Here is a 27,243-nt window from a genome sequence, read left to right on the forward strand (position 1 = left end):
GTTGTGTTAGTTTCTGCTGTATAACAAAGTGAATCAGCTACACATATACATATATCCCCATATCCCCTCCCTCTTGCGCCTCCCTCCCACTCTCCCTATCCCACCCCTCTAGGTGGTCACAAAGCACCGAGCTGATCTCCCTGTGCTATGCAGCTACTTCTCACTAGCTATCTATTTTACATTTGGTAGTGTATATATGTGAATGTTACTCTCTCACTTCATCCCAGCTTACCCTCCCCGTGTCCTCAAGTCCATTCTCTATGTCTGCATCTTTATTCCTGTCCTGCCCCTAAGTTCATCAGAACCATTTTTTTAGATTCCATATATGTGTGTTAGCGTGCGGTATTTGTTTTTCTCTTTCTGACTTACTTCACTATGTATGACAGACTCTAGGTCCATCTCCCTCACTACAAATAACTCAATTTCGTTTCTTTTTATGGCTAATATTCCACTGTATATATGTGCCACATCTTCTTTATCCATTCACCTGTCGATGGACACTTAGGTTGCTTTCATGTCCTGGCTGTTGTAAATAGTACTGCAGTCAACACTGTGGTGGCACGTGTCTCTTTTTGAATTATGGTTTTCTCAGGGTATATGCCCAGTAGTAGGATTGCTGGGTCATATGGTAGTTCTGTTTTTAGTTTTTTAAAGGAACCTCCATACTGTTTTCCATAGTGGCTGTATCAATTTACATTCCCACCAACAGTGCAAGAGGGTTCCCTTTAGTGAGAGGGTTTTTAATGAACACAGATATCCAAATGAATCTTCCAAATTCTGGAAGTACCAGAGTTTGGGAACTCTTACATGAAAGGGCTTTCAGGCTGCCACCAGCAAATCTCATTATTTTAAGCCACACCTTGTTTCTTGCTTTTACTTTTTAACCAGCAAGGAATAGTCTCTGACCCGACCACCCACTTACTCAACAATTCAACATCTTGGCTCTGAGTGACCTCTGGTTGTTTCCAAAATTCAAAAAGAATCAGGACTTTCCACTGTGAAGATATTCGAGATAACTTGTTATGGCCACACCCTCCAGAGCCTGCCCTGCCCTCCAGTCTTTTTTTTTTAATATAAATTTATTTATTTTATTTACTTATTTTTGGCTGCGTTGGGTCTCTGTTGATGCGCAAAGGCTTTCGCTAGTTGCGGCGAGTGGGGGGCTACTCTTCGTTGCGGTGTGTGGGCTTCTCATTGGAGTGGCTTCTCTTGTTGCAGAGCGCAGGCTCTGGGTGCCTGTGTGCCAGTAGCTGTGGCACGTGGGCTCAGTAGTTGTGGCCTGCGGGCCCTAGAGCACAGGCTCAGTAGTTGTGGCACACGGGCTTAGCTGCTCCGCAGCATGTGGGATCTTCCCAGACCAGGGCTCAAACCCATGTCCCCTGCATTGGCAGGTGGATTCTTAACCACTGCGCCACCAGAGAAGTCCCCCTCCGGTCTTGAGAAACTCAACACCATTCAACACTTACGTAACACGTGCTCTGTGCTAGGCACTAGGGGCACAAAAATCAAGACCCTCTACTCCCTCCTCTCATAGCCACCTGGTTCCGCCTTTGAAATGTCCCTCCAATCCTTCTCTGTCCTTCAGCACTGCCCGAGTTCAGGTGTTTGGCTTCTTTTCCTGGTGTGCTGCACAGTCTTAGCTGGCTCACCCAGACTCCCCAATGTCTACAGAACTCAACTGTTGACTCCACCCCATCCCACCTCTCAGAAGACAATCTCCACCACCACTCCCTTCTCCACTGGCTCCTTCCAACTGTCATTTAAATAAATTCAAGTCTTTCCCATTAAAAAAAAAAAAAAACCTGGACCCCACTTTCTACTCTAGCTACCACCCTTGCTTCCCCATGTCACAGCCACACATATTAAAAAGTTGTCTAACAGGGAATTCCCTGGCGGTCCAGTGGTAAGGACTCCGCACTTTTACTGCAAGGGCGTGGGTTCAATCCCTGGTCAGGGGACTAAGACCCTGCAAGACATGCGGCGCAGCAAAAAAAAAAAAGTTGTCTAATAAAAAACAAACTTATGGCTACCAAAGGAGAAAAGGCAGGGAGGGATAAATTAGGAGTTTGGGATTAACAGATACACACTACTATATATAAAACAGATAAACAACAGGAGCTACTGTACAGCATGGGGAACTATATTCAATATCCTGTAATAAAACACAATGGAAAAGAATATGAAGAATATATACATATATAACTGAATCACTTTGTTGTATACCAGAAACTGATACATTGTATATCAACTATTCTTCAATTAAAAAAAAAAAGTTGTCTACACATCACTGCCTTCATTTCTTCACTTCCTATTTACTGCCCAATCCACTGCAGTTTGACTTCCACCCCCACCATTTCTCTGAAACTGTCTCACCAAGGTCAACAGTGACCGCTTATTGCTAAATTCAATGGACACGCTTCAGTCATTCTTTTAGCAAGTATTTACTGCATGCCAACTATGTGTCTAACACCATGCTCGGGAAAGAGCAGCAAACAAGAGAGAGATTAAACATACAGCAGATATTAAACAATAACATAATTATTTTCATTATAATTGGGGCAAGTGGTAGGAAGAAGATATCAAGTTCATAACTAAGCAAATGGGGCTGGGTAGGGCAAACAAGAACATATTCCTTAAGGAAGTAATTTCCAAGCTGAGCTCTAAAGGATGAATAGAAATTAACCAGGCAAAAGGAGGAGGAAAGGGTAACACTGGAGACTGGGATGGCAGGGAGATCTGTGTAAAGGTCCTGAGGCAGGAACACAAACTCCTCACTCATCACTAAAGCTGGCTCTTGTTAGCTCCTAAGGACTAGGGAACTAAGACCAGTCCCTGGCCTACTACAGTCCCTCAAGAAACATTTATTGAAAGAAGGGATAGGGGCTTCCCTGGTGGCGCAGTGGTTGAGAGTCCGCCTGCCGATGCAGGGGACATGGGTTCATTCCCCGGTCCGGGAAGATCCCACATGCCGCGGAGCGGCTGGGCCCGTGAGCCATGGCCGCTGAGCCTGTGCAAAGAAGGGATGGCCCTCCACAAGGTGGCCCCAAAGAACCTTTATCTTTCAACCTCTTGTACAAACGAATGCTCTAGTCACATCTTGATTTATCTTTTATTCCTGCCACACAAATGCATGGTCTTGTATCCTAACATTCACACCTATAGCTACTCTGTGTGTTTAGGATACTTTATTTACCCACCTTTTCCTCCCTTAATCAGACTTCCATCCTTCCTTGATGGTCCCCCAAAGGCAGGAAGTGTTTGTTTCACTTGGTGTATTACCTGTTTTATATCATTTGTTCTATAACTACAGTTCATTATGTTTCTGTCTCCTTTAGTCCCTTCCTCTCTGCACCACCGCCCCCAGCTCTAAGGGGCAAAGACTGCATCTTGATCATCTTCAAATCTCCAGGGCCTAGCATGAAGTGTGGTGCAGAACTGACACTCCTTTGTGTGGCAAATCCAACCGAAAAACTGGACCCAACTCTCAGCTATAAAGGTAATTTCCAAAGATAAGTTCCAATGGTCAGCAGCAATGATTCACCTGGAATGTGTCCTGGCTCCCCCGTGACTACCTCCAGGAAAAGTCACATGTAGACGCACATGCCTCGGTCTGTCACACTGTACCCGAGGGACGCTATTCACGCAGAGCCTTCAGCCTCCCAAACCCAGACTTTCTTCAAAAATACTCTTGGCCTCTTCAGCTCCCTTACACAGCCCTAAAAGTCAATGATCCTAACTCTCTTACAACCTTCATTCTAGGAAATGTAAGAGAAATGTAATAATACAAAGTCTTGGAGATTCTGTGAGGCCTAGTGGAAGACCAATCTAGGGTCCAGTCCGGCTGGGAATGTCTTCCTCTAGGAAAATACCTCATTGTACCAGGCTGTTCACCTCTCCCTCGACTGTGTTTACCTCTCCTATTTGCAGACTTATCAACAGTGGCTACTGATTGTCAGAGTCCAGAAAGGGAGCTTGATTAAGTAAATGTCCCCAGCAGCTTCAAACAATACGGAGCCCTTGTCAGGTGTTTAATAATCAGAAAACCATGCCTTCATGGTTATTACTGGGATTTGTTGCTTTTAGGAAGTGCTAAGTGTGCGATGCAAACAAGGTGAGAATTGTAACAAATGGCCATTACAACATTTCTCACCTTCAGGATCTTTTGAATGCTGGTATAAAATATATTCAGCTTCTATACCCTTCTCTCTCCCAACTTAATAATTGGTGACATGAGCCTCAAACAATCTGTGACTACTGGGGTAGGCACTAGGGTAGCAGGATGGTAAGGCTGGAAGGGCCTTTAAAAATCATCTACTCAAACCTAAGCCTTTCATTTTTCTGAAAGAAAAATGGGCTTGGAGAAGAATTGAGTTGTCTAACCATCAGAAAGCTGGTCCAGAAGGGGCTCAAACCCAAGTTCTGAGACTACCAGACCTGTTGCATTTTTATGATCCTAAGCAGCCTCAGACAAGTTGAGACTTGGAAGGGCTCAGTTATTCCATGGAAGGGCTCAGCCTGGTACCCCAGCTCAGGGCCAGTGAGTTTCCCACAAGACACTAACATTCACCTTAATCTTGGTCTAAGAACTTGGTTTCTGCAAACTAGTCCTTTTCAACTTCAAAGTGGTGAGAAATCCCCAAGCACTGAGAGCTTGTGAGACCATAAAGCCTGGCCTGAACCAACATGCACAGATCCTATCCTTTCACTTGAGAAAAAAAATCGTTGGTGCTTCTCATGTTCCACTAGACTATGAGAACCTGGAACAAAACCCAGCCAATTCAGTGCAGCACAAAACAAGTACGGTAACTGTTGTGCCCCCTGGGAGCTGGCAGGTCAGGTATATAAATCCAACTTGTTCCAGGATAAAGCAGGAAGCAGAGGGGCAGGGCAGCAACTGGTATGGAACAACCAAGAGAGAAGAGATCACATTTGAATGAAGTGACTACCAACAAGATTAACAGTAATGATTAACATTCCTCTAGATGTTCTCCCCTGTATCCCAAAGAGTTTTCCTCCTCACTAGCTTATCAAATATTACCAAAGGAGTGTCTAAGGAAGAAAGATTAGATGATTTTTAAAGGCGCTCCTGGACTTCTCTGGACCTTAGATTCTTCCTTCATAAAAGGAGGGATCATGGGCTTCCCTGGTGGCGCAGTGGTTGAGAGTCCGCCTGCTGATGCAGGGGACACGGGTTCGTTCCCCAGTCTGGGAAGATCCCACATGCCGCAGAGCGCCTGGGCCCGTGAGCCATGGCCGCTGAGCCTGCGCGTCTGGAGCCTGTGCTCCGCAATGGGAGAGGCCACAACAGTGAGAGGCCTACGTACCGCAAAAAAAAAAAAAAAAAAAGGAGGGATCAAATTACTCCTAACTCTGAGAGTCTGTGACACTAAAACAGGGGCCTCTCATTTTTCAGGTCAAGGCACAGACACAGACATCTCAGAGGTTTTATTCTTGCTGTTGTTCTCTTCTGCCTCTCCTTAGTTTATTAGGAAAAATTTGTAAGGGTCAAGAAGAAGAACCGGAGTTAGATCTGGGTTTGAAACCTGGCTCTGTGTCCTTGTGCAAATTATTTAACCTCTCTGAGCCTGACTTTTTTTTTTTTTTTGCATCAGCAGGCAGACTGTCAACCACTGCGCCACCAGGGAAGCCCTGAGCCTGACTATTAATCTTTATTTTTTTTAAGAAAGTAAACAAATAACTTTCTCCCCCAGCTCCTATCAGTAATTTTTAATAACTGAAATATAGTTGACATACATTATGTTAGTTTCAGGTGTACTGCATAGTGATTTGATGTTTGCATACATTATAAAATGATCACCACAAAAAGTCTAGTAACCACCTGTCCCCATACAAAGTTATTACAATATTATTGGCCTTATTCCTTATGCTGTATATTATATCCCTGTGGCTTATTTATAACTGGAGGTTTGTACCTCTTAATCCCCTTTACCTATTTCACCCCCTTGTCTCTTAATCTTTAAAAAGAGAATATCACTCACCTTACAGAGTTACCAAGAGGATTAAGAGAAATAACATAATATTACCTGAAAATACCTCCCACAGTGCCTGGCACTAAGTTGGCAACTGAATTGTGAGTACCTTTTCTTCTTTCTTTCATGTATATCTAGGGGACTGGCTGGGGAAAACGCTGAGCTATTAAATACATTAGCCTCTAAAATCTGATGGGAATGTTTTCAAAACAAATTCAGCAAATGTCTTCTATGTGTCCATGTGCAAGACAGAGACTAGGCCACAAACTTATGGGGCCCTTAGCGAGTGCTCATGGGTATGAGGGGCAAGGATATGTAAAAAAAATAACACATGTCAGAGAGGGACAAACCAGGTACTGGGGGCAAGGCAAGCTTGGTGGAGTAATAAGACACTTGGTAGAGAAACAAACAAGACAGATGGTTCTTGCCACTTTCGGCTTTCAGGCACTCAGGTTCTCACTTCCAACCATAAGTTTACTTAGCTGTGAATGAGTAGGCATTTTCTTATCTAGGGGAAGGCCTACAAAGAATCTCTTTATCAGAGAACTGGTTAACCAATTCATACATTCTCAGATGGCAGTTCTCAACCCATTGTCAATGGCAGGGAAAAAAATTCTTTGAGTCCTTATTATATGCCAGGCAGTGTCCTAAGCACTAGGCAAGCATGAACTAATTGAATATAAAGATTCCATGAAATAAGGACTAGTATCAAAGGACTATTATTGTTCCCATTTTAATGAAAAGGAAACTGAACTGCTCAACTAACAAGTGTTAGAGCTGGGATTAGACCACAGGTCTGCTTACTCCAAAGTCTGTCTTCAACTACATTTTAGACTTTCTTTACTGGAAAAATAAATTACAAGTAGAGAGATCTGACAAAATAGAATCCCAGGATGGACGCTCAAGGTGTACTTTGATAGAACCAAGCAATGGTTTCGTGTTTTAGCTACTGTTGGATGTGAATTAATAGGTAAGAATCTAATTCTTGCTACTGTATAAGGAAACGTCAAGAGTGGGAAAGAATATAGACTTGTAAGAGACTGCTACAGCTCCACACCCTCTCACTGAAATGCCGAAATGATACCTGGGGGTGGGCTCCACCCCTCCCTAGTATGCCTGAGCCCAAGCCCCCAACCCCAGGTTGCACTGATCAGAGGCCAGCCCTGGGCTGGAAATCAGCATAGTCTCCAGAAGAGGCAGACAACCCACCAGGAATGTGGAAAGCCTAATACTGCCTCTTGAACATGATGCGTTTCTATTCAGCTCTAAAACCTTGTGGTCTTCTTGGACCCTACCTTGCTCCCTCCATCCCATATCCAGAGCCATTCAAGTCACCCAACCCTGCCCATGACATGAGGCATTTTCCTCTGGTCAGTGCCTCCTTCTCCATTCCTATCAGTAACAACCTCAGCTCAGGGTCCATTGTATGTACCCACCTCCAGACTGGTGCTCTTCCTTACCCTTGTCCAATTCATCCTGCCCACCAAAGCCAGATTGATAGCATAAACACAAAATGCCCACATCATGACTCTCCCTGCCTCTAAACGTATGGTCTCTGCTGCAGATCAGAAAAGTCTACAAGCCTGGCATTAAACCCTCTGCAGTCTGGCTTCACTCACCCTCTCAGCCGTATCTTCCACTTCCCACACCTCCCAATCTTTGCCTCCACCACACATATTAATTCACCACCCCTTGTGAAGATCCTGAAACTCACCTGCCTTTGCAATCCTACTCCCACAGTTTTATTCCTTACCCCTTAAACCCCCCTGCCCTTTTTTTTAACCTACCTGAGATCTCTCAAATCTTACCTCCGTCACGCATTCCCTGACCAAATCTGGTAGCCACCCTGGACACCCTGCTGTTCTTCAAACATGCCAAGCACATTCCTGGCTCAGGGTCTTTGCTCATTCTCTTTTATTCCTTGTCCAGAATGTTCTACCCCCAGATATGCAAATGGCTCACTCCCTTGCTTCATTTCTCTGCTCAGATGTCATCGAAGAGAGGTTCCCCTGACCTCCCACTGCACCTATGCCCTTATCATACTTCATCTCTCCTCAGAGCATTTATCCCTGACATATGATATTCATGTATTTACTTATTGTCTGTCTCTCGCCACCAGAACATACACTCCACGAGGGAAGGGATTTGATCTATTTTGCTCCCTGTTGTATCCCCCAGGGCCTAGAAGTGCTTGGCACACAGCAGGAACTCAATATATACTTGTGGGATAAATGTATGAATAAAGTTCTCCCTCATCTTTGAAATTCCCTTATGTTATCACCTATAGGCCTTATAATAGCTTGCCTTGATTTGTTCATTTTTTCCTCAATTACTCTAAATAGTGAATTTCTCAAAGGCACAAACCACATATTATTCATTTCCACAAATACTGTGTGCCAGACCCTGTATGCCTCAAGGACCCTGAAATATTGGAAAGAGCACTGAACAAGTTCTAGGTTAGACCTGGCTCTACCGCTAGTTGAGTAACCCTAGACAAATCCATTTTCCTCCCTAGTCCTCAGTTTCTTAACATGTAAAACGAGGAGAGTTACATTATCTCTAGCATCTGTTAAAATTTATAACAGGTAACACTTGGCCCAGCCCAGTGCCTTAGACATCACCGGTACTCAGCAAATATTTGATTTCTCTGTTGATTCTTCTGTTACACAGGAATCTGAGTTGTCTCGGAACACAGCTCTGACTGTGTTCAAGAACAAGTAAAAGTTTAAGTCCCGCTTCCTTCTCTGACTCCATGGGCAACCTCATTCTAGTGTTTGTGATTCAGAGAGGATGATGCACCAAATTTGAAGCTAGAAAATATGAACTCTGACCACTGCTATTTTTTTGGCTATGGAACCTTGAACAAGTAATTTCTGAACCTTAGTCTCCTCATCCATAAAAAAGCTGTACTGGCCTTCTCTCAGTCTTCAAAGGCACCACATGCCTTTCTGCCTCAGGGCTTTTTTATGTTCCCTCTGCCTGAAAAGTTCTTCACCCTTTCTTAGCTGGACTAGCTTCTACTTATCCTCAGGGCTCAGCATAAACTTGCTTCATAAAGGAATGTGTTCCCTATCCACTTCCCTTGCCCCTGGTGCAATCTTATGGCACATATCTCAACTGCTTATCTCAGTTATTATGGCATTTATCTCAATTGTCACCTCAATTATTTACTGTACATCGCTAGGGCTGTAAGCACCACAAAGGCCAAGAACTGTGTCGTTTTGCTCATCATTATACTCCTCAGCGCTTGGCTTAGCGTGTGGCCCAGAAGTATCCAACAAATATTCTTATGGAAGAATGTACAAACGAATGCATCTAGAGGCACTGATGCCTCTAGACAGCTTTTTGGTTCACTCAGAGAAAGATCTAATAAACACTATTGCACTCTAAGATCTTTCGCAAGTTTCTGAGAATCAAGGTTCAAGACAGGGAACCTATGTTACTCAAAGGTTAGAAAAAATCATTAGAAATCATTTGAGACAAAGAATTCTGGAAACTAAAAAAAAATAAAATAGGAAGGGACGGAGAATGTCTACCCCTAGCCCTTTTTCTCTAAAAGCCTATTATTAAGAATGAGGAGAAAATCCCATGCTCCCATGGTGAGGAAGTGACCCACTGGTGGCCTGGTCCTTTTATTCAGGATGGAGGAAGTGACTGTCCACAGGCTGAAAGCCAGGAAGCGGGGGCAGATATCCAGGACAGCCTCCCTCCTCCACTATTCCCTCCTGCCAGCTCTAGAAAGCTTCTGGACGCTGACCCTGGTCGACCCAGAGGCTGGGCCACCCACACAGGTGGGTGTTTCCCACAACTTTCTGGGAAACAGAAAGTTCCTGGTACTGGGGGACAGGCAAGGAGGGCAGGAAGCTGCAGGGTGGTGTGAAATGACTGGGAGGGAGGGGACCGCAGGCCCAGCCAACCTAACCCTGAAGCTACCCTTCACCCTTACACACTCTTCCTTCCAGGAGGTGTTTGGCCACATTCCTTTCTGGTCTCAGAGGGGCCATGGGAGGGCCCAGAGCCCCAGGGGCCCTACCTGCCTCAGGAAGAAGCTCCAATCTCTCCCTACCCCCAGTCGTGTCCTAAACCCCAAGGGAGCCCACAATGCCCTACTTCCTGCAAAGAACCCCAAGACCCAGGAGACCGCAGGCACCAAGATACCCTCCAGAAGGCTTGGATCCCGTGGGAAACTCATACTCTCCTCAATTTTCCACAGAAAATCCAGAACACGGGGTAACTCTCCACACCCTCAGAACCTACCCAAACTCTGAGGATGCCGTACTCCCCATATTCCCCCAAACTGTGACTCCAACGGAAACCGGTCCCCTCAGCTTCCTTAGAGTTTTGAGGACCTGCAGTCTCCAGGTCCACAAAAAAAGGTGCCCCCCAACATCCCTTCCTCCCAAGGACCTCGACTCGCGGGAAGCCGCCAACCCCGCCTGCCCCACCTCCCCGCGAGCCCTCTATCCCCGCTCCCCACAACCTCCGAGTCTTCGGGGAGCGCTGTGCTCACTCCCCAAATTCTCTAAGGAGCCGGTACCCACGAGGGTCCACTCAGCCCGAAACCCCCGAGAGGCCGCCAGCTCCCCTCAGGCGCCCCGGGGCCGGGACAGGACGGCGCAGCCCTTCCTTACCCGCCTGCTCGGCCATGGTCCCAGAAGCGCGGAAATGGGGAAGAGGAGGCCGCTACAACGCCGTCTCCGCTCAGCTCCTGCCGCCGCCTCAGACGCGCGAGGACCTCTGCCCGGGGCGCGAGCGAGATGCGCCGCCTACGGCGCCCGGGGAGGACCAAACCGCACCTGGCACGGGGGCCCGCCCGCCTACGCCCCGCCCAGCCGACGCCAGGCCCCGCCCCTGGGCCTAGCCCCGCCCCCTGGTTCGGGCTCTGCGGCGGCCCTGGTGCCCGCTAGACTCTGCGCCCTCTGTGGGTGCCCGAACTGGTGAGGGTGATTCTGCGCAGGCTGGAGATCTCAACACAGGGGACCCTCTGCCCATTTTACCGATGGGGACAGCTGAGGACCAGAGGGGACAAGTTCGAACCTCAAAATGGCTCAGCTTATTAGGAGATGAGCTGGGATGGGAACGCTGGTTCTTAATCCCCAGTCGAAAGCTCTTTCCAGTAGTGTCTGGAATCAAGAATATGAATATGGAGAAACCAGGTTTACCCACAAATAGCTTTGGGCGGGGGGGGTTGAGGGTGGGCTTTTCTTAGAAGCTTCCAGCTCAGAGAAGCCACTTGTCTGTGCCACTATAAGCAAGCTGACACTCAGTGGCAGATCCTTAGCAGGCCAAGTAGGTATATAAATGAACCCCGAACACCAGATCTTCCAATTTTTCAAGATAAGCCAAAAATCCAGGTATTTAGGTGAAATTTCCCTCTTTTAAAAATGTTGCTAACATTCAAATTCTAAAAATGCCATGTAGGTCAAAGGAAATGTACCAGTGGTCTGGATTTGCCCTTCGGACTCTTCTTTGTAGAGAAGAGCCCTGGACCAGGATTTAGGACAGCAGACTGGTTTCTCACAGCCGCTAGGTGGCTGAGGGGCCTTGAGAGAACCACTTCCCCTCACTTGGTTTGGGAGGGGCTTTGGGTCCTCTGTGTGACTAAGGTTCGGCCACATCAGCCGGTCCCTGAGGTCCCTCCCATCTGATTCTCTTGTGCTGGGTCTTTGGCAACTGTTATTTCCTTAGATCAGATATAGGTCATGAGAAAAGTGTACAAATGACCAGGAAGGGACAGGGATGGGGCCCAAGGAAATGGATCACAACACTCCCACCAAGGATGAAGTTCAACCCAGCACTCAAGTACACAAAGGTGAGCACAATCCTCTTCCTTCCTGCTCTGACCGTGTACTCCAAACCAGATGCAGGTCAGATCTTTCTCCTCTGGGTGTGGCAGGTGGCCCCTGAAGTCCTGAGTGTGAAGAAAGTGCTGAGGGGCAATGTGGGCGATGTGCCTCACTTCTGTTCATTCCTGGGAACCCTCTTCAGCAGTCGGCTTTACTTTCTGAGGCTATCTCTGCTCTGATTATAGTAAAGACAAAACTGTGTATTGAATTAAAGTGATGGTGATCCAGGGGACTCTCCTGACAAGGAGAGTGGCTAGCAAAAAGGGGTGAGGCTTTTATTTGCCCTGCACATGGAAAGAGGTTACACTGTATTTTCCCAGACACTGGCAGCCTTGGAACCAAGGCCCCTGGGAGTCTTCCCTCTCCCTCTGCCCCACAGCAAGGCACCCAGGTCTGTCTCTTCTCCCTCCTCACTCTCACTACACTTCTTTCCCACCTCCAGCCTCATGGTCTTCACCAGCAGGGAGTGGGAGGATAAACAACTCCCCCCAAGTTGCTCCCAGGGAAGTTCAGGTAACTTTGAGAAATGAAAAGTTGAAATGTAAAGGAAGAGAACAGCAGTCTATAGAAATGATAAAACCCAGAGATACCTTTTCAACATGGATACAAAGAACATTCCAAAATCGCTTGTGAACTCAAAGGGAGTTCTGGAGGGCAGAAAAGGCCTGCGCAGGGAGAAAGCCTCCTGGGTTTCTAGTACCAGGTCACCTGTCTGCAGTTTGATTACCTGACCATGGCTCGGTCAGTCCTTGAGGCCAGATCCTGCTGACTGACTCACAATCAACTCTCTGGGCCTACAGAAATGAGGACCTGGGCCCTGACAAATACCTTAAGGTCTGGCTCTGCCATCCTGAGGGAACTGGTCTACTGGTCCACGGCCAGATACTCCCAGTGTCACTTCCATGTGCCTCAGACCAAGCCAGTCTTGGACCTCTAATTTCTCCTCTCCCTGAATCATCCTACCTAAAATGGACTGATTAATCTTCCAAAATTATGTTTCTGTCACCTCTGTGCTCAAAAACGAATAGCTCCCTATTGCCTACAAAATAACAGCCAAACCTGGCCCTCAAGAACTAACCACATCTCACCCTACAGCCTTCTCTCCCTACTCCCTTCGCTCCAGGACTCTGCTTTTTCCTGAATACCTTCTGCCCTTGTAACATTCTGCCATTCCTACAACCACCAGCTGTCCCCCACAACCCCACTGCTCCCCATGTTCTCTGTAATTTTGTTGTCCCATTCTGCCAGAAGTGCAGTCTTGTTTCTAAACCCTTAACACATTGTTATTTTCAATTATATCATTTTGCAACCCCTGTGAACTAACCTAAATCTGCACAGTCCAATATGGTAGCCACTAGCCATACGTGGTTATTTAAATTAAAATGAGATAAAACAAAAAATTCAGTTCTTCAGTACTCTAGCCACATTTCAGGTGCCTGATAGCCCCATGTGGCTAGTGGTTACTGTGTTGCACAGTGCAGACAGAGAACATCTCCACGACTGCAGAAAATTCTATTGGACAGTGCTGTTCTCAACAATGATCAGTAAGGGCTGCTAACATCACAAAGAGGGACTACCAGACATTGTGTCTCCTGATATGATGCAACAAGAAGGATACACTACCACTCATGACATAGTCTTACCAAAAAAAAAAATCAAGCCTGAATCTGGCCAAGCCTCTAGATTTAACAACCAATTTACAGGAAATATAAGAGTGAGAAGAGTTTGTTAATACCACAGTGACGCAAATAGCAAAAGTGAAGTTGTAGGAAACTGAACAGGACAAACTAACTGCAAGGGAAAGAAAAGAGACAGAAGAGGATCCTACAGATGTAACAGACTTAAGAGACATCCAATAGCAACGTATGGATCTAATCTGGATCTCAACTCAAACTGTACAAGAGTTATGAGACAACTAGGAAAATTTGAACAATGATTGGATACATGATATTAAGAAATTACCATCAATTTTTAAAGGTACATAAAAGAGTATCTTGGTTATATTTTTAAAAATCCTTGAGATGCATATTGAAATACTTCATAGGTGAGATATGACTAGAATTTGCTTCAAAACAGTGCAGGTACGGGAAAGGAACAGTGTCAGGGTGGGGATGAAACAAGACTGGACCTGAGTTGATGGCTATTGGGGTTGAACAACTGGTACATGGAGGCCTTATTGTCCTGTTCTACTTCTGTGTCTTGTTTCCTTTTCTTACTGGGCTTATGAATTTCTGGAGTTCCCTTACCTTTGCATTTCCTACTATGTCTTGGCACTATTCAATTTGATAACTGTTAGGTCAAAGTTTAAGAGGGAGAAAAGAACTCCTTTCAGACGGATGACCTGTAGCTCTGATGTGCTGGGGAGCCCAAGGCTGGGCCAGGTTTGTAATATCACCATCTTCCATCTCACATTCTGCTGAGAACCTCACGGAACCTTATGGAGCAGCACGCCCCATTACAGGTAGAGGGCTTGGCTGGAGGCCAGCTTGCCTTGTCAAAGAACGTGGGGAGAGATGCTGACACGGAACAACCTGCTTCTCCTCAAAGCTCTTTTTGGCCGCAAGCTAAGCTCCAGGGTGGCAGCCCACAACCTTCAGAATTCCATACACTTATAAGGACTGGGTCTGCCTGTCAGACAGGTCACACCTTGGGTGGGGCTGTGTATGAAGCCAGGCCTCCAGCCTATGCTTCTCATTTCTAATTATCCATGGGTGTTTGAAGACTTTCATCCTCAATCTTCACGGAGGCCAGACCAGTCCTCAACCCATTCCCCCCCACTCCCCTGACACAGTAAGTCCACAGCTCACAGTTATGTAAAACCATTTGTTTAATTCTAAATCAAATCACTTTTACAACTGTGAAAATTAGTGCCTGGTCAAGGTGTACACAGTATTATTTTCTGACTGTGGTTGGGACCTGGTCCTAATCCACAAAGGTGGCAGGAGGGGTTGGGGGCCAAGAACATAGAAAACACACACAAAGAAAGGAAAAATGCCTCAGCAGAGGGGTGAGGTGGTGAGCCTGCGGGGGCATTGGGAAGGGGCCTCCCTGTTGGGGCTGGGCCAGCAGTCCCAAGTCGGCTCTCCTGCCCCAGCTCCTGGCAGAGCATGAGTGGGGACCTGCAAGGTTCAAAATCAAAGGGCACATTGCCAACCTGGCTTTGCTAACAGGTTCCTGGGATGCCTTTGCTGGTGGAGCTCTCCTGGGCTCACTCCTCTTCGTTAAAGGGTCAAAGTTATTTGTCTTCCTACCTACAACCCTTCTTTTTTTAACCTTTCTTCTGGAAACCCATTTCTGTTCGATCCATCTGACTGAAGTCCTCTCTCCCATCACTAGGCGGGGCCATTGCACTGAGAAACCAAGGCCCGTCAGACCTGGGATTTCCAGGTGATAAAATGAGCACTTTTGAGTGGGTGCCCAGAGAATCTTTAAAATCCATCAGGCACACCGTAAAGCAGGTGGCTTATTCCTACCAAATGGATTCGGCAAATGAACCACCTATTCAATACTTGTATTTTGTCTGTTTAAACACTGAACTCTGGCACTGAAAGGTAAGAGGGGAAGCGGGGGGTGCAATGGAGAGAGGAGAAGGGCTTCCCTCATCTTCCTCAAGGTCTTGGTTTCCACACGCTATGCAGAACCATATCTGGAACAAACACTAGGTGGAGCTTTCAACCACTTGTTGGCTATTGCTGCGGGTAAACTCAGGAGCAGTGTGGACTGGTGAAGTGACAGAGAGGCCCTCAGAGTAAGTCCATCTCCCCCTACCCTAAGGGTCTCCTGGAAGAGCCTGGATTTCTAGGAAGATGCCAGACTGGCAGAGCGAGAACCATTCCACCAGGTGAACTGTTCTCCTGCTGGCAACACACTCCCTCAGTCAAATTCGGAAGAAGCAGCTTGTGAAGTTGAAAAACAAATCAAGGGCTTGGGAAGAATGACTTCCCTGAAAGTTTCCAGGGGAAGACTTCCACAGGCAGACCACATCCTATCTTTGTGCTGAGGCTCCCTGGGCTCTGCGCCCGGCTTTACAAACCACCAGGGGTTGCCTGCTCTGGAGTAGCGTGCTTCTCTGGTTTTAGCACACACACAAGAGGTTTTCAAACCATACCAAAATCAGAGTCACATGCTGGGTCTCCCCTTTCCCTGCCTCTTCTTTAAGGACAATTTGGCTTCTGAGGTCTGGTCTTCAACATGCAGCTGGGGTGACTCAACAAGGCTCCCAGTTTCCTTTGTGGGGTCTGGGAAAGGATGCACCTGGAGCTTCTGCGGCCTTAGGGACAAGGCTGCTTGTTCAGTCATTCCTGCATCTGAGCTCCGAATCCCACCTGAGTCCCAACTGCAGGTCTTTCCTAACATGCAGTCCATCCTGGCTTCAACAGTAATCTAGAATGGGTACCCTCTGGCAGGGAGGCAGATGTGCATAGTTTTGGGGGAAAACTGATGGGAAACCACATGTCTCTGGGGATAATCTACGCCAGGAAACCAGGAGGTCATTCAAGCCACTCTGGAGCCAAAGACATTGAGCACAGCCCAGAGGCAACAGATCTTTGGGTCCCTGGTGAATTCATGAATTGACTCCAGCTCCAGCTGCGGCAATTATGATCTTAATAGGACAGCAATTTCTTGCATCTCTGCTGAAGAGGAAATAGGACAGAATAGCACTGTGATCTGGAAGGGGAACCTCTCTATACGAGGAGTCCCACTGACTTCAGAGGCCACTTACCAAGGGGTATTTAAAGAGATGTAAAAAAGTTTCCATATTTGGTTCGTCCCTTTGTTTTTTTAATATTAAATTCAGGTGAAATTGTACTGACAATTCCTCTTCTCCTGCCTCTTTCCTGTGCAGAGTCAGGACCTGCTGAGCTGGCTGGGACAGGATTTCACGGTGTAACCCATAAGAGATGACTCAATGCCAAGGCCTGAGGTGTTTACAGCAGTGGCCTCACTCCAGGGTCCTCAACAACTGGTCTTGAGTCCCAAAGCTCTGATGGAGAAGCAAAACTCCTTGATGTGTCACTGACCCCACTGATTCCAGAGGTCAGGATTAGCCAGGAAGCCAAACATCAAGAGTGGGGGTGGCATGTCACCAGTCCAGAGGCCCTGCATGGATGTAGGCCGGGAGCCCAGCATTAGGCAATCAATAGCCAGAACATGATCACCAGGGCCACAAACAGGAACAGGCGTGACAGGAACTGCTCGTCCACGTACTGGGGCGTTCCGGGGACAGCTGGAGGGACAGGAGGGAGGAGGGAGGCTGTGAGAATGCTGCAGCTGCACACCCTGCCCACTGGAGTCAGAAGTCGAGAGCATCAACCTTCATCTCTTTACAACAGAATCCTGCACACTAAAAATATTTCCAAACCCCAAATAATATTAGGCAAAACAAAATTCAAATTATAAAAATTTAACAATGAGGACAAAGTCTCCAATTCGTCCTAAGAGGGTTTTGTCTCCAGGTGCAAATAAACCAGGAAAGTCTTGGAGGGAAAAATAAAAGCTACTATTTGTTAAGCATCTTGTGTGTGCTGTTGTGTATACACATTATTGCCTGTTGGGCATTATTATCCCATTCTGTGTAAAAAGAAACTGAAGCACAGGTATGAGGTGACCTGCCTAAGATCTCAAGGTTCATGAGCTGGCGGAGAGCCCACAGTTGTGCTCTCAGCCTCTCCACACACTGCCTCTCGAGTCATGGAGTTTCTAGATTCTGGCACTGATGAGTCAAGAGGGGTCTCAGGGAGCCCCGCGTGAGGTGCCTTCCTTTTCCAGACACGAGAACTAGAGCCCAGAGAGGCAAAAACGACCTGTCTCCCTCAATCCATAGCAAACTAGGGGCAGAAGTGGGCTGAGAACCTGGGTCTCCACTCCTCTCTGCTTTGAGAAAAGCTACTCCATAGAGCTCCTTGTCCTGACTGTGGGGCAAGGAGAGTTAAGAGAAACTACATCCCAGATGGGCAAACTGTACCAAACACACACAACAAGGGAAAACTGTCTGAGTGTGCCAAGGGGATAAAGAGAGTTCACAGCCTGGCTGTGAACTCTCTTTACCTGGGGAACCCGGGTGAGCCCTGGACCAGGATGGATGGAAATAAACTAGCAGGCAGGTGCATGCTCCTTCCACGGGGCCCTGTCCCTCCTTCAGAGCAGAGCACGCCTGGCCCTTTGGGGTCTCTTTCCTCTGATAAAACAGCATGCGAACAGAGGAGAAACTTTTGAGGCAGATGAGGTAAGGAAGGGCAGTCCCAAGATCGCTTGGTGCTATATTACGCCCCAGTTAGGCGCGCTGATGGAATCAAGCAGGCCGGCAGTCAACAAAGACTTACCGATTGTCTGCTATGTGCCAAGCACCTGGGTCCGGGGGCAGGGGACAAATGGATGGCTCAGGAGAGGTTACTGTCCCTAGAGCCTAAGCTCCTGGCCAGGAGCCACGCACTGGTCCCTTCTGTACCTCACACTGTGCCCAGCACACGAGGCCCCATTGAGTGCAAGCAGAGCTCAACCACCTTCAGCAGCTCTGCAGCTCCATGGTCAGGATCTGGGCCTGGGCGTCAGATTGCGATAGAGCCCAGGCCACCTACCTCACTGCCCTGCCCTACACCAACTGCAGCCAGCACTCTCAAGCTGGCTGGAGGGAGAAAGGTAGAAGCAGGTGGCAGACCTAGGCATGGTTCCCAAAGGGCTGGGGCTTAGGACCAGCCCTCCGTGTGTCCTGAGGGAAGCTGGCCAGAGATGCCAGAAAATAGGGAGGCCCAGACTCCTTGCAGTCACCTGGCCCCTCCCCACCCCCAATGGTCAAAGTCAGGGGTATATGCCCAGGACTAGGCTTTTACTCAGCTGGGTAGAGTATATACTTTTTCATTTTATGGGCATGGGTTATATCTTGGAAAACATTACTAAGCATTTTCTGAATTGTAAAATGGAGTTAACTGCACATCTATCTCACAGACTCATCGTGGGGATCTCAGGTTTATAATGGAAAGCACTCTGAACCTGCTTGTGCCTAATACTTGGTAAGTGTGCAATATCATTACCATGACTACCAGTAATCGGAAAAGAGTTTAGCACATTTTGAAAAGGCTGATTATCCTACATATTGCTGAATTCCTAGGAGTCTTCAAGCAAAATCACCAAGAGAATAGGGTCTTACCTGGAGGAGGCCGCCCATCGTTTATGTTAAATGCTGTGGCAAATATGCCAAAGGGAAATGCCCCAATTCCAAAAGACATCTGGAAGCCACCATCTCCAAATCCAAACCCTTGAAATCCCTGTGTAGAAGAAATGCAATTCAGAACAGGCAGGTTTCTCCTCACCTGTCACACGTCACCTTAGGTGTGGCACCCGCATTTCTTCCCCAGCCGCTTTTCCTCCCATCTAGATCTCAAGGCAGAGGAACCCTGGCGGCTCCTCCGCCCTCCTGGTCATCCAGGGGTCCCAGCTAAGGAGCTATGAATGCCAGAAAGGACTGGCTCTGACCCAAAGTAAAACTCTCTGCTGATGCAAGTAAGTGTTCTCAGAGCTCCAGGTTCCTTCCCAGAGTCCCACACTAGCCAATAAAACTTTCTACATGCTTTATAACAGCCAAAGTGTCAACAACTCTTATACCCAATTACAAGGGAACATAGAACAAGCTACACATTATCTATAAGAGCAAAAAAAGTGGAACTCTAATTGGCCAACAATGGAGGTCATGATCAAAATTTCGATACATTACGCTGACTATGCAGCAACACAGAAAAACTCTTATGACCAAGCTTTCAGACAAAATTGTTTGAACACCATGGTCACAAGTATGTGACAATATGTATGTAGGTGGAAAAGACATGGATAAGTATTTTCCCTAAGATTTTTCTTTTAATATTGTTACAGAGAATTTTAGAAATTCAAAACACTTTCTTTCCTGATTACAAAAGTAATATATGCTTGCTATGAGAAATTAACACATTACAGGAATAAATAACACAGAAAATCAGAGGTCTCCTTGTTCACCCTCCACCTCATAACCCCTCCCTCCAATGACCACTGTCAGCAGTTTGGTATCATCCTCAGCCTTTTTTCCCTATAATGTTGGGTTGGCCAAAAAGTTCATTCAGATTTTCCCATAAGATGGTGGAAACGAACTTTTTGGCCAGCCCAATATGTTCTACACTGCATCATCTTTCACATGAAAAGATTCGGAAGGAATCATAATATTGTAAATAGGTTAACTCCTATTTTCTAAGTGCCAACTCTGTGCTGGGCACTGTGCTAAGCACTAGTACACTCAAATCGCATTTAATTCTTACATTAGGATCACCCACATTTACAGATGACCAAACCAAGGCTCAGAGAAGTGAAATAACTTGACCAAGGTCACACAGCTGGTAAGGGGTAGAGTTTAGATCTGGAACTAGATCAGTATGGTCCGAAAACCCATGCTCTTAATTACTGTGAACATCTTAAAAAAATTCCTCTTCTCCTCTGCATCCCTGGGTAGGTCCTTAGAACAACTGATTAAAAAATAATTAAAGAAAAGAAAAATTATTGGGCTAACTGCTCTCCACGAAGAGCTGATAGGCCTTCATTTGTGAGTCTCTTGCAAATCATGCAAGTGGCTGCTCCCTATCCCTACTGAGCATAGCCTGGCACCCAGCTCCAAACTTCTTGACGGGCAGCACTACCTATAAAGCCTAACAGCTATTAAGAGGGCAGACCTACAGGGAAGGAAAACTGGTTTCCATCTCCTCAGTGCAGAAAAGCCTCCAACTAAGAGCTAGCCCGGTTGAGTCTGAGGGCTCCTGAGATCAAGGCTGCCTTACCCAGGAAGGTGCAACTGTTTCATCAGGAACCACCACTTCATTCAGTGCAAATCCGAGGACTGGCCCTCCGGCCTCCCTTCCAGCAACACCTGTACAATCCCACAAGTCCTCACATTTGGTAGGTTTATGTTCCTGGGGCAGAGTAGGCAAAAAACATCACCGGTGGCTGTGGGTGCTTGTAAACGCCAGAGATGTGCACTGGCGTGTACATCTGATGTGCAGTCTTCACAGTCAGGGCCTCTGGCTTCCTGGGACCTCGGATTCCTGGGTTAGGAGCTAATGCTCCACTGGGAACCAGAGCCTGGGAAGTACATAGTCTTGTCCATTGGACCACTAGGGAAGTCCTCAATAAAGTATTTTTTAATTAAAGTATGCACTTTTTTTTAGACATAATGCTATTTATTGCTAATTTAATAAGACTATAGCGTAAACATAACTTTTATATGCACTCAGAAACCAAAAAAATTGTGTGACTTGCTTTACTGTGATATTCGCTTTATTGTGGCGGTCTGGAACTAAACCTGAAGCATCTCCAAGGTCTGCCTGTGAACTCCATAAGGGCAGGGATCTTTAACTATGTTCACTGATATATTACCAGTGCTTAGAATGAGGCCCAGCACACAGAGGGCACTAAATATAGAAAGAATAAAATCTTAAAAGAGAGTTACAAAACAGGAGCCAAATATTGTAAAAATAAAAATATATGTATACACAAACATCTATCTATAAAACACACACACACAAATAGATCTATAAAATTTGTGTGTGTATAGATAATCATAGAAAAATAGAAAAGAAAATAGACCAATGTGTTTCCATTGGTTATCTCTGGATGGTGTGATTATAAGTTATTTTCTCCCCTCTTTTCCTTTCTGTATTTTGCAAATTTTCCTTTACTTTTATAATCAAGGAGAAAAAATGTAGGGCCGAGAGGGAAACTTCTAAAGCCATGGGCTCAGTTCTAGAAGCCTTCTCCTAGAATTTTCCTCACCCCTCTGTTCTCCGGTTCTGGCCTCTGTCCTTGAGGACGGGGAGGAGTCTTCTCTCTGAAACAGAAACGGTGTAAAAGAAGTCTATTACAAAATGCTTTGACCTGTTCCCTGAGTGGGGGAGCTCTTCACCAACAGGGTCAGGGCCATGGCCCCCTTTCATGCCCGGCACATGAACTTACGCCAGATTAAACCAAATACTAACTCTGTTCTACATGCAATTGCTTTTCCCTAGTGTGTAGAAAACTAGGGAGAAAATCCATTTGTTACAAGATGCTCATCAGACTGCACTCAGTTTATTCTTCTCACAGAGAGCCATACCCAGATTGGTTACAACTGTCAGCCAGGCACCTTCCTGGACCTGGGTCACGGATGTCAAAAACCCCAAATCCAAATTCAAACAGAAGATAGCCTGTCAGCAGAGAGGGCTGAGATTCAGGGTCTCTCTGCTCTGCCCCATTACCTTCAGCTTTACCTCCCACTACTCTTGAGCAAATACTTTACACTATTCTTTCTCTCTAGGACCTCTGGGTCCTAGCCCCTTCCATCACTCATCCCACAAATACTGGACTGAGGGCTTGTGATCCATCAGGCGCTAGGCAGGATGCTACCAAGACTGAAGATAGATCCTACTCTTGAGGTGCTCGTGGTTTAAAGGGGGCTACAACCAATCACACTACAGCGTGGAAGGGACTTCTTTAAAAGAGGTGTCAACTAAATGGAGTGGGGGCATGGGTGAAAGCAACTAATGTGGGGAAGAAAGGCCACTTTAAGGAGGAGGTAACTTTAGGGTTGCTCATAAAAGACAGCAGAAGTTAGAGGAGGAGAAGGGGGTTGAGCAGGACTGGAGAGGGCAGAAGAGGCAAATGGACAACAAATACAAAGGCTCATGAAGGTGAAAGCATAAATAAGTCCCTTTAAGAGAAGTCCAATATGTCTGGGTACAGGGTATGCTGGAGTGGGGTGGAAGAAGGTAAGAGACACTGTTGGGAGTTTGGGAAAAGTGTGCGTGGGTGTGTTATGTGCACACTCTAGCACCACACCATGAAGGTTCTCAACAGAATGCCTCCATTTCCAGAAATCTCAAACTCCACAAAGCCTCCCAGACCCCCATTTCCTCCCCCCAGACTTTAGACATCACTGCTACAGCACCCACCTCCCACCTCCCACCCTGTAGACTCTCCTGCTGGACACCCTGCTTCCCAGGCTCCTTCACAGCACTCTGCATACTTGCAATGGTGGTGTCTTGTGCGCTGCCTAGCATAGTGCTTGCCCATTGGCAGGTGCTCACAGCACATCTGTATCACAGTCCCGCAAATGGCAACCTGGTTGCCCTCCCCTCCTGGCTGACTCCCATCTGGATGCCAAGTGCCTTGAAACGGAGGGTCTGTAAACACTAACTAAAGGGTGGGGTGAGGAGGTGCTGAATAGAAGTGAATTCATGTCCAAGGGGAGGAGTGTGTGTGAGAGGGGCCCCATGGCCTCACCTGGGGTCCTGCTGCCCAGTGCTGCCCCTGCCATAGAGGGGAATCACCTTGTCGCGGCTGATGCCAGCTTTGCAAACTGGACACACCTGTCTGTTAGGTCTCGTCTCCAACCACTGCAAGCAGGAGAGAAAACCACGTGAATGGCACAAGCCCATCAGGGTGGTCAGTCAGAGCCAGTAGGAGAACTACAGGGACCAGCGCCCTCAAACTGCAAACACCAGCACCAGCAGTGAACACCTCAAGGAACCCAACTCTCTGATTCTTGCTCCTGGCACTCAATAAATATTTACTAGTGGTGAAATCAAAATTGCCTTTAGATGCCGTCATTAAATTAAACAGGCTTCTTAATGCTTCGTTCTCTCAGGGGCTTGCCAGCAATACAGCAGGAAAGAACTGCAGGCCTGCAGCTGTGTCAAGAGGTCTGACAGATCCAGTCACAGGTCAGGCTGCAGGTAGAACAAACTTTAAATCTCCATCTTCCCTGACGGATCAATTGTATGACCCTGGCAGTCAGATTTTTCTTTCTGTGTTTCTCATTTTTACAGTATTTCCTCAACAACTACGTGTCTTAGACATCAGCCATCTGGAAATAAGCTGACCATTTTCTGGTGATTTACTATGTGCTAAAGGATAGATTTTTCTTATTATCTAAATTTGTTTAGTGTTTTTTATGTACTTTCAATGATTTTTGCATTCAACTATTTCTTTCAAAATTAAAAACAACAGTCCTGCTTTGGGTTTTTCAGGCCCTTTCACTGGTTGTATTAAAATCATTTTAACTTTCTTAAAAACAAAATTAAAATGATAAAAACATATTACCTTAGTGTCCTTGTAGACATTAAATAAATATTTTATACACACACACACATTCAACATTTATCTGAGAGCATAAATTATATCTTTAGACCCAGTGATATGTAGTTTATCATATGTGAATCTAGGACTTCAGGGCCAAGGAGAAGGCAGCATTTAATGATTTTTATATCCTATTTCCTTTATCTTACTGTCAAAAGCTTGAAAACTTAAGTATTATGTGCTCTTTACAGATTTAGAACAGACATGTTCTAGAGGTTCCACTGGGGTCAGAATGCACCGCCCTGAAATGTAGTGGAAACCCCTCTCACTTTCTCTGCTTCTTTCTCCCATCAAGATTCTGAGGCTTTAGCAGCCTGGAACTTTTCTCCTCCCCTCCACATTTCCAAGCCACCTACAAGTGTGGGGCTCCAATGACAACAACCATGGAGACAGCTGGCAGTGATTATTAACAGCCAATTGTCAGTGCCAGACTCAGCTCTGTCCCACCAAGCAGGCGCCTAGGTCTTGGAGAAAACTTACTAACTAGTTTTCATAATAATAAAAAGCTGGAAAAACAGACTTTTTCCCTCTCATAAAAGCTCTCTGTTGAGACCAAAAAAGTTTCCCCCTTCCTAACATTTTCAAGACCTATAAGGGTAGGGGGGATTGTTGATATGATGGGAGGTGCTTTTTATAGAGGCACAGTCTCAACAATAAAAACCTAACATACGATCACATCCAACCCAATTTACAAATGAGGAAGTGAGACCCAGAGAGGTGTAGCTTGCCAAGGCCACAAAGGCCATCAACAGCAGAGTCAGGAGCATCCCTCCTGGGTATAACACTGACCTCTTGTTTCATCAACTGCCTATCAGTGGGCAGGTGTATAAAGAGGGTTGGGGGGAAAGCAAGCAAATGAGTCCACAAGCAGGGAAGATTGCAGCTTCTGACAGTAGTCTCCTGAGACTAGGGGTGTCCTGTGCAACCACAGCTGATGAAAGACAAAGTAAAATGAAATACATCTTACCTGATGTAAACATGGCCAACTGCCAGAGTCCCCAAGGCAACCAGTCATCAAGGAGAAAGAGAAAGGGGAAAAGGAAGAAAAATTATTTCATTAACAGAAACACTGGGTAAGGTAGGAGGAGAAAAATGGGAAAACAGGATTGAACTGTGGAGCACTGCAACCCCACTGAGGGTCTGTGGGGATCACTGTTATCAGAAATTAGAAAAGACTGAGCTAAAATCACAGGGAAAATGAAGCAATGGAGACAAGACACCAGTCTCCACCTCCAGGATCCCACTACTTGTGAAGACCCCCAGGTCCCAGACCATCCCAGACCCAGCTTCTCTACAACTTGACCTTTGAGGGGTTATGGCCTCTCAAGGAATCCAATAAAAGTTAAGGATCCTCTGTGCAGATAAATTCACAGGGGCATACTCATGCACATGCACACACGCACTATTTTAGACTCAACTTCAGTGGGTTCACAGCCTCCTCAGGCTCACAGGGAAGGTGTGGATCTAGATCCAGTTTTACAAAATCTTCAGGCTGTCCTCAGCCCTGAGAGCTCTGCTGGCAGGAAGCAGCTTAAAAGTTCAAGTCTACCGTAAAAACATCTTTAGGTAATAGAAAGATGGGGAAGCTGCTTGGCAGAAAGGGCTACCTCCAGCTTAGTGACTTACACTACAGAGATTGCTGCTCAGTTTCGCATTTTACAAATGAGGAAACAAAACTCAGAAACATCAAACGACTTGCCTGCAGCACCAGGACTAAAACAGAAGTCTTCTGACTTCCATTTTACTGTCCCTCTATCACCCAGCACTGGGTGCAAAAAATGACATCTACAGAATTGAAGGAAAAGTTACTCTAACTCCAGATTTAAATTTTTTCTTTCTCTCTACATTCATTCATTCAACTAACAAATATCTACTGCACGCCTACCAAATGCCAGGACAGTGGAAAATGTAGACATGGCTTCTGACGCTCACATAATGTATCTTCTCAACCTGAGTAAAATTTGGACTCAGAGGATAATTCCTTTCCCAATTACTGAACCACAGTTTAGCCTCACAATCCAGACACACAATCTCCTTGGACATAACAGACACCTGCCGCCAACATTAACCTTGCAATTCCATTCTAAACTGAGCAGAGGTCACTCCAAATCACAGCAGCTCTCCAGTGGCAACTTCCCTCAAAAGCTATGGGGGAGAAGTGGGGGTGCTTTTCCTCTGGGAAAAGTTCCGGATTATAACAATGATGACAGTTACTCCCATTCATTAAACAATGACTGTGTGCTGTGCTGAGCTGTGGCTAAATAGCTTTTCATTTGTCAATGTCACATAATGGTCATCACACTAACCTTTGAGCAACTGCAATTATCTCTGTTTCACAGATAAGGAAACTGGGGTTCAGAGAGGAAAGTAGATTTGCTTAGGGACAAACCACTCAGATTGGAAGCATCTCTTTCATTTTAGAACCTGTGTTCTTTCCAATGGTACCCTGACTGAATTCTTCATTCTTTCAAATCCTGGTTTTATGATACCTCAATCACAAAACTAGAGTATTTCCAATTTCTAGGAGAGGGCTGATGACAACAGTTTTTGTTTATTTTTATTTTTGGCTGCACCTCGCGGCACGTGGAACTTCGCTGATCAGGGATCAAACCCGTGCCCCCTACAATGGAAGCACAGAGTCTTAACCACTGGACCACCAGGGAAGTCCTGATGACAACAGTTTTTGCACAAAACTTCAAAATTAGGGCAAGAGCCTCCAGAAAAAAAAAAACACCTCTGCCCCATTCTACTCATTCACCAATAAATTTATCTTTTTCACTGTTGCCAATTTAAACTCCCTGAGATATTATTTAAATGACCCTTTCTTCACACCGCTTCCCTGCTCAAAAATATTCAATAGCTCCATGTTCTACTCAGTTAAATCTGGGTTTGATAATCTGGCCCAATCCTCCTTTAACAATCTTGTTTCCTAATACTCCCCAGCCCATAATACCCATCCAGAGTGCTGTTAGAGGGATACAGCAGCTTCAGGTCTCAGATGAACCCAGCAGCACATTTGCCTGTCCCTAGAAATTGCCTGCCTTGGGGTGGCACACACTCTTCACCTCACCTAGCTGGCATTCTCATCCCTCTAGTTACCCCAATTTGCCCTTCAAGGTCCAACTCAAAATCAAGAGGGAAAAAAAAAAAATCTCAACATTCACCCAGGTTTTCAGAGCCAGAAGGGGCTTCTGTAACCATCAAGGGTGGAATGGACACTGACTCAGCCCCTTCATTTTGATATATATAAAATATGGTAACAAATATTAGGATCATAGCTC

The 27,243-nt window shown here is 46.1% G+C and overlaps 1 protein-coding gene across 7 annotated transcripts in view; it reads right to left on the reverse strand.

Annotated features, from left to right (window-relative positions):
- LOC132532385 (E3 ubiquitin-protein ligase RNF185) overlaps positions 1 to 27,243 on the reverse strand; it is an 87,823-nt gene that overhangs the window by 44,833 nt on the left and 15,747 nt on the right. For 2 of the 7 annotated variants that reach the window (XM_060170844.1, XM_060170845.1), the window contains exons 3-7: positions 24,930 to 24,948; positions 23,108 to 23,220; positions 21,623 to 21,677; positions 20,632 to 20,763; positions 18,984 to 19,101 (exon numbers count right to left, since the gene is read on the reverse strand). In XM_060170844.1, the coding sequence (XP_060026827.1) occupies positions 18,984 to 19,101; positions 20,632 to 20,763; positions 21,623 to 21,677; positions 23,108 to 23,220; positions 24,930 to 24,948 (437 nt within the window). Of the gene's footprint in view, positions 1 to 10,621; positions 10,756 to 14,645; positions 17,064 to 18,983; positions 19,102 to 20,631; positions 20,764 to 21,622; positions 21,678 to 23,107; positions 23,221 to 24,929; positions 24,949 to 27,243 lie in introns of those variants that run through there. The other 5 variants (XM_060170846.1, XM_060170847.1, XM_060170850.1 and 2 more) reach the window with 4 other exon arrangements.

This window comes from Lagenorhynchus albirostris, chromosome 14, assembly GCF_949774975.1.
Source record: "Lagenorhynchus albirostris chromosome 14, mLagAlb1.1, whole genome shotgun sequence".
NCBI classification, from domain to species: Eukaryota; Metazoa; Chordata; class Mammalia; order Artiodactyla; family Delphinidae; genus Lagenorhynchus; species Lagenorhynchus albirostris.